The sequence below is a fragment of the Coffea eugenioides genome, chromosome 9, assembly GCF_003713205.1.
Source record: "Coffea eugenioides isolate CCC68of chromosome 9, Ceug_1.0, whole genome shotgun sequence".
NCBI classification, from domain to species: Eukaryota; Viridiplantae; Streptophyta; class Magnoliopsida; order Gentianales; family Rubiaceae; genus Coffea; species Coffea eugenioides.
This window is the reverse complement of record NC_040043.1, coordinates 14229553-14235350: the sequence shown is the minus strand read 5'-3', so window position 1 is coordinate 14235350 and position 5798 is coordinate 14229553. Positions and strand designations below refer to the sequence as shown.

At 31.8% G+C, this 5798-nt stretch overlaps 1 protein-coding gene across 1 annotated transcript; it reads right to left on the bottom strand.

The window, feature by feature from the left end:
- LOC113782976 (berberine bridge enzyme-like 21) lies at window positions 1-2055 on the bottom strand. Its single transcript, XM_027328967.1, has one exon. It carries the CDS (start codon window positions 1788-1790, stop codon window positions 171-173), a length of 1620 nt encoding a protein of 539 aa, XP_027184768.1. The 5' UTR covers window positions 1791-2055; the 3' UTR covers window positions 1-170.
- Between the last annotated feature and the right edge of the window lie 3743 nt (window positions 2056-5798).

The following is a 5798-nucleotide window of genomic DNA, read 5'->3' as shown; positions in this document are numbered from 1 at the left end:
TTTTGCCTCTTTAATGCACAACAAACCATTCGGTATTATAATTGCTGGAAAAGTAATGCTCACAATATCCAATCATTAACATGACATTTTATACTAAAACCATTGAGAGGATAAGGCACCTGTGCTACTTGATAATCATTAATATATGAGCGATTATCATTTGTTGCTCTTTACTTTCTTCCCTTCCTCCCTTTAGAGGTCTGAAGGTTCAAAGTAGGGATGCTCTGCTCATTCCTGAAGAAATTTTGTGGATCCACCATAGTCTTCACCTTCACCAATCTATCAAAATTATTCTTGAAATACTTGACCCCATAAACTTGTCCTTCATTGTAACTATTCTTACCGTTGTCGGTGGTTCCAATATCAAGGTCCCTATAATTGAGAAAAGCCTGCCTGGGATTCTTTGACACAAAAGGGGTCATGAAACTGTACAAATTTCTTGCTTCCCCCACATATTGATTGATTAAATTAGGATCTGCATCTTCCCAATTTACTGAATACTGAATCTTGAAAATGATCCCTGCCCTATGAGGAAATGGTGTTTCATTCTCAGGAATTTCGCTCATTCTTCCACCATAAGGATTGAAAACAAGTCCTGTTTTTCCAAGCTGAACCATTTTCTTGAACAGTGATACTAATCCATCTTTAGGAATGGGGTTCTGTACATAATCTGACTTTCTCTTCAAGAAGATCAATTGATCATAAGCCCTGCTCAATAGTACTTCCTTTGCTGTCCCAATCTTGTAGTTATACCACCAGAGCATCGTATCAATCCAACTTGTTTCCAAACAATCACTTCTCTTCAATCCCAGTTCAGGAAATCCAGTATTCATAACAGAGATCAATCTGTTTGCATCTCCAAGGAAATGTCCCATGAATGTCAATCTAATGATTTTCTGACCCTTTACTTTTCCAGTAATGGGCTGCACAAGAACTCTAATAAACAGATCGTTGTTAATTTTGTCAGCAACATTTTGCCATTTGTAAAGAACATCTGTTGCATTCTCTGCCTCAGTCTTCTGCACATTAAAAACAGTGTGAATTTCAGGCACTCTGACTAACCTGATTCTATATGCCAAAACAACACCAAAACTAGCACCACCACCACCTCTAATAGCCCAAAACAGATCTTCTCCCATTGCTTTTCTATCCAAAACCCGGCCGTTAACATCGATAATCTGTGCATCAAGAACATTATCCACCGTCAGGCCGTATCTTCGCAACAGTGAACCGTAGCCACCACCACTTATGTGTCCACCAACTCCAACGGTTGGGCAAAGTCCAGCCGGAAATCCAAGTATATTACTCTTCTCCCAAATTCTGTAGTACAGTTCCCCAAGCGTCGCGCCGGCTTGTACCCAAGCAGTTTCAGTTGCAGTATCAACATTAATGGACCTCAGATTAAACAGGTCAAGAATGATGAAAGGGACATCGGAAACATATGAAAGTCCTTCAAAATCATGACCGCCGCTTCGGATATTTAGTTGCAGCCCTGTTCCTTTAGTGCACAGAATGGCAGCTTGGATATGTTGAACTTGCAAGGGTGTGACAATTATGGATGGTTTTCGAGTAGTTGGAGTGTTGAGCCTCTTGTTTCGAACATAGGCATCTAAAACAGAACTGAATGAAGCGTTTGATGGGCTATACAGAATTTTAGAGATCTGGTTACTTGGGATTCCGTTTCTTGTTAGACAATATGCAAAATTGTCATAGATGGTATCTGAAGTTGCTGAAAATGGTTGTGAACTGAAAGTGATAAAGGAAAGGAGAAGAAGAAGAAAGGGGAACATTGTAGAAGGCAATTATTGTATTCAGATTGACTAACTGCCTAAGATGGTGGTTTCTTTTTTGTCTCGTTCTTTACCCAAATCTCATAAACGTGTAATTATACTTTCCCCATGTTCCTGAATCCTGAGATGTAAATCCTAGTCATATTCTTGCATGCCACGAGTGATGAATTTAGTCTTCATCGGGAAAAGATGCCTCGAATGAACTGGAGAAGTTTGTGTAATTTTTTCTTTTTAGATACTATAAAAAATGGAGAGGAGAAGAAGAAGAAGAAGAAGAAATGGGAACATTTTTAGTGGCCAATAAGAATGGCATTTCAAGTTCAACTGGATGACTGGATGACATAATTCTTACAATATTTTGAGGGGAAAATTTCAGAAACATCCCCTAAGGTTTCACAAAATGTTGCCTGCCTCTCTTGACTCTTGAGGTTTTCAAAATCACGTTTAGCACCCTTAAAGTAATAGTGGTACCATATCCCAATATCAAAGGTGAAGAATCATCAATAATATCCTGATATTTAAATTTTCTAAACTTATTTTTCTTTCTCTATATTCTTGCTCTTTTTTTTAACAATATCAATACATACATACATACATACATATATATATATATATATATTGAATTGCAAATGTCAATGAAATATAGGATTTAATCAATGAAATATTCTGTGCATTTGAAGAAGAAGAGCTACAGGTTCTTTTTTCCTTTTTTTTTGTGTTTCACAACTATATTTATCTATTTATTTATTATTTGTTCCTATTTATATAAAGCGCGAGAGAAATCAACTAACTAAAATTCCGGATGCCGTAGTTTTTCAAATTCTAACATTTTCCTTTTTACAATAAAATTTTCATTTTTCACACCCATGAAAAAGTCGATTTATTTCGAGTAAATTCTCTGTATAATATTGAAGTTGAATTTCATCTATTGCTAAGATTTTTTTGCTTAAATGTATGAGTTTTATATGTTAATTGCCTTCAACAGTAGGGGACGTTTTATTTGTAGAAATGGTCTAAAGAATAGTATTGCTTTTATTGTCTCTTTGTATAATAGAAGTGACTATTGGCTACAACATAAATTATTATCCTTTCACCCCTCTCACTTTTAAAATAGTTCCAATTTAGTGTTTTTTTTTTCTTGCTTTGTAAAATGTTCATTTTTTTTGTAGCCTAAGCGTATTGAGGGCACTAAAATAGTCTCTCTCCTCTAACATGAATTTTCTAATATTACCAAAATGTCACTTCGAGGGTGCTAAGTGAAATTTTAAGAACTTCAAGGGAGCTAAATGTTATTTCATAAAACTTCAAGGGAGGTTTCTAAAATTATCCCACACTCTGAGTAACTCGTAGAATTTTAGTATGATCATGATTTTATATCCACTTGATTGTATGAGTGGCAAAATTATAAATAGTATTTGTAATATTACCATATGTTTGAAAGGTTGTACCGCCATTCCAGTCGACCCCTATATTTAAGTTTTAGTGTACTTGGTCCGCTGTAATATTCTAGTCATTTCAATTTAATCCCAAGGAGTTAACCACTGTAATATTCTACTCATTTCAATTTAATCCCAAGGAGTTAAACTTGGCTTCTTTCTTTCCTTGTATTCTCGTAACGGTAATTATACGCTAGTGTACTTGTTTCCGTGCAATATTTGTCAGTTTGGAGATGTGAGGCAACAAGTAGAATGAGAATTTATTTGAATAAAAATGGGTAAAATTGACAATAAAACTGAACAGGAACTACCACACAGTTAATATTCACCAATCATTTTTATTGTTTTAAGACTTACTCATTGTGTTTAGTTTTTAAAGTCAAAAGAGGTTTTAATTTCTTTGTAATGACATCGGTTTCAGGAATACTAGTGGGAAAAATATACAATGGAAAAATATAGAATAACAAATTTGTTGCAGCAAAACAATTCATTACAGAGTATTGAGATTTCCTATTTTTTTTTATTAAAGTTAGTAGAAACACATGGGATAAATATAGTAATAGTAGATAAGTGTAGTAGTAGTAGTTATGTGATCATGGGGGTATGGAACATTAGATGGTTGTATATTACTCTATCATGCAAGGGCAAAATTAGAATAACAAATGATGGCAAATTTTGTTAACATCAAAGTCATTGCTCATGCATTATATATACTAGTTCTAAAGGAACACGCGTTGTTGTCCAATTTAGATGCTATTTTGGGAATTAATTTTGTATAAAATTTTCATTACTTAAGCAAACTATGGTAATTTAACCGTTTCTCCTATCCAATGAGGGTTTTAGTAATTACAATACTTAGAGAGTTAGAGGTAGTCATTTTGTCAAGATATGTTTAGATTAATTATGAGTAAAAGTAGTTATAGGTAGTTATTTTAGCAATTTGTATTTAGATAGTAAAGTAATAAGTGATTTTAATAAGGGTAAAATTAAGAGTATATAAAATGACAAAAAAATGCTTACCCCAAATTTCCACCTCTGCCCTTATATATAGTGTAGATGTACTAGTGTTTTTTGCACACTCTACATGTGTGCTTATTCCAAAAAAATATAGAATTAATTTTTTTTTTTGCAATAAGTTATTGTATGTGAAATCATGTTAGAGCATGCATTTTTTTTTTTTTTGGGAAATCTCTAAAACTACTCTTTTTTATTTAGGAAGTTATTATATTTCAAATCATGGTAAAGAAAAATCGAGGATATGGATAGTTGGGAGAGAAAAAGAGGGATCTTGAGTAATCTAAAAACTACTCAAGAAGATTTGATATATATAAAGTAAAAAGATAATTGAAAAATATATTCACAGATAACATAAAAAAATTTTTGGTGGAAAATGGCTTTCCAAACAAGGCCTTACTTTAGAAGATATTCTTGGTATAACACTAAATGACACAAATGTTTTACACCAAAAGAGACCTCTTCCATGTAGACATAGACTGGCGGGTAAGGAACACACTATGTGTGTGCATATTAAGGAGAAAATAATGATGTGCAAGTGATAAAAAATAAAAACAAAATCTTCAATTGACCTAATGAATAAAGATTTATTATTTGGCAACAAAATCTAATATATTAAATTTAAAAATTTAATATAAAAAAATCATAAAAATGAAACAAATAATTAAATCAAACAATTATTTATAAGCTGTTATGTTTATAAACACGTATATCATTGGTTGCGTGATTTTAGTGATCGAATTGTAGTGGGTTAGTAGTGAGAAGTTATTTGAAAGATAAAAAAAGAAATTCTAAAAAGTGACAACATATTATTTACACCAAACCACTTACTTTCGCTTTTTTATTGTAGAAACTAGTGTTTAAGGCACACCAAATATGTGTGCAGTTAAGGAATAATTAAAATGAATCAATTTTGTATAAATTTTGTTTGTTACATATAAAAATTTTTATATAAAATTTTCATAAAAGAAATTTGGTTTATATGATTATAGTAATTTGGTAATTACAATATTTAGGGTGATTATAAATTGGAAAAATGTAATTAGGTGATTAGGGTAAAAATTAACTACCATTACTAAGGTGATTAGGGTAAAATTGAAAATTTAAAAGATGACAAAAATGTGTTTACATCAACTGCCATTGCTAAGGCATTTTATATGGTATTGTATAGACTAGTGTTAAGGGCACACTTAATGCGTACATAATTAAGGAATATTTAAAATGAATCAACTTTTGTATTAATTTTGTTTGTTACATACAGAAAAAATTTGTATAAAATTTTCATGAAAGAACTTTGGTTTCCATGATTATAATAATTTGGTAATTACAATACTTAGGGTGGTTATAAGTAGTAATATTGGCAAAATATGATTAGGTGATCAAGGTAAAAATTAATTTTTATAAGAGTAAAATTAAAAGTTCAAAAGATGACAAAAGTGTTTATACCAACTACCATTAATTAAGCATTATATTTTGTCTGTGTGTGTGTGAGAGAGAGAGAGAGAGATCAACCAAACTAAAAATGATTGAAAAATTAGAAAACTCATACTAAATACAA

Bases quoted from the DNA above. Each gene is read 5' to 3' on its own strand.
- LOC113782976 (XM_027328967.1), bottom strand. From the start codon at position 1,790: ATGTTCCCCTTTCTTCTTCTTCTCCTTTCCTTTATCACTTTCAGTTCA.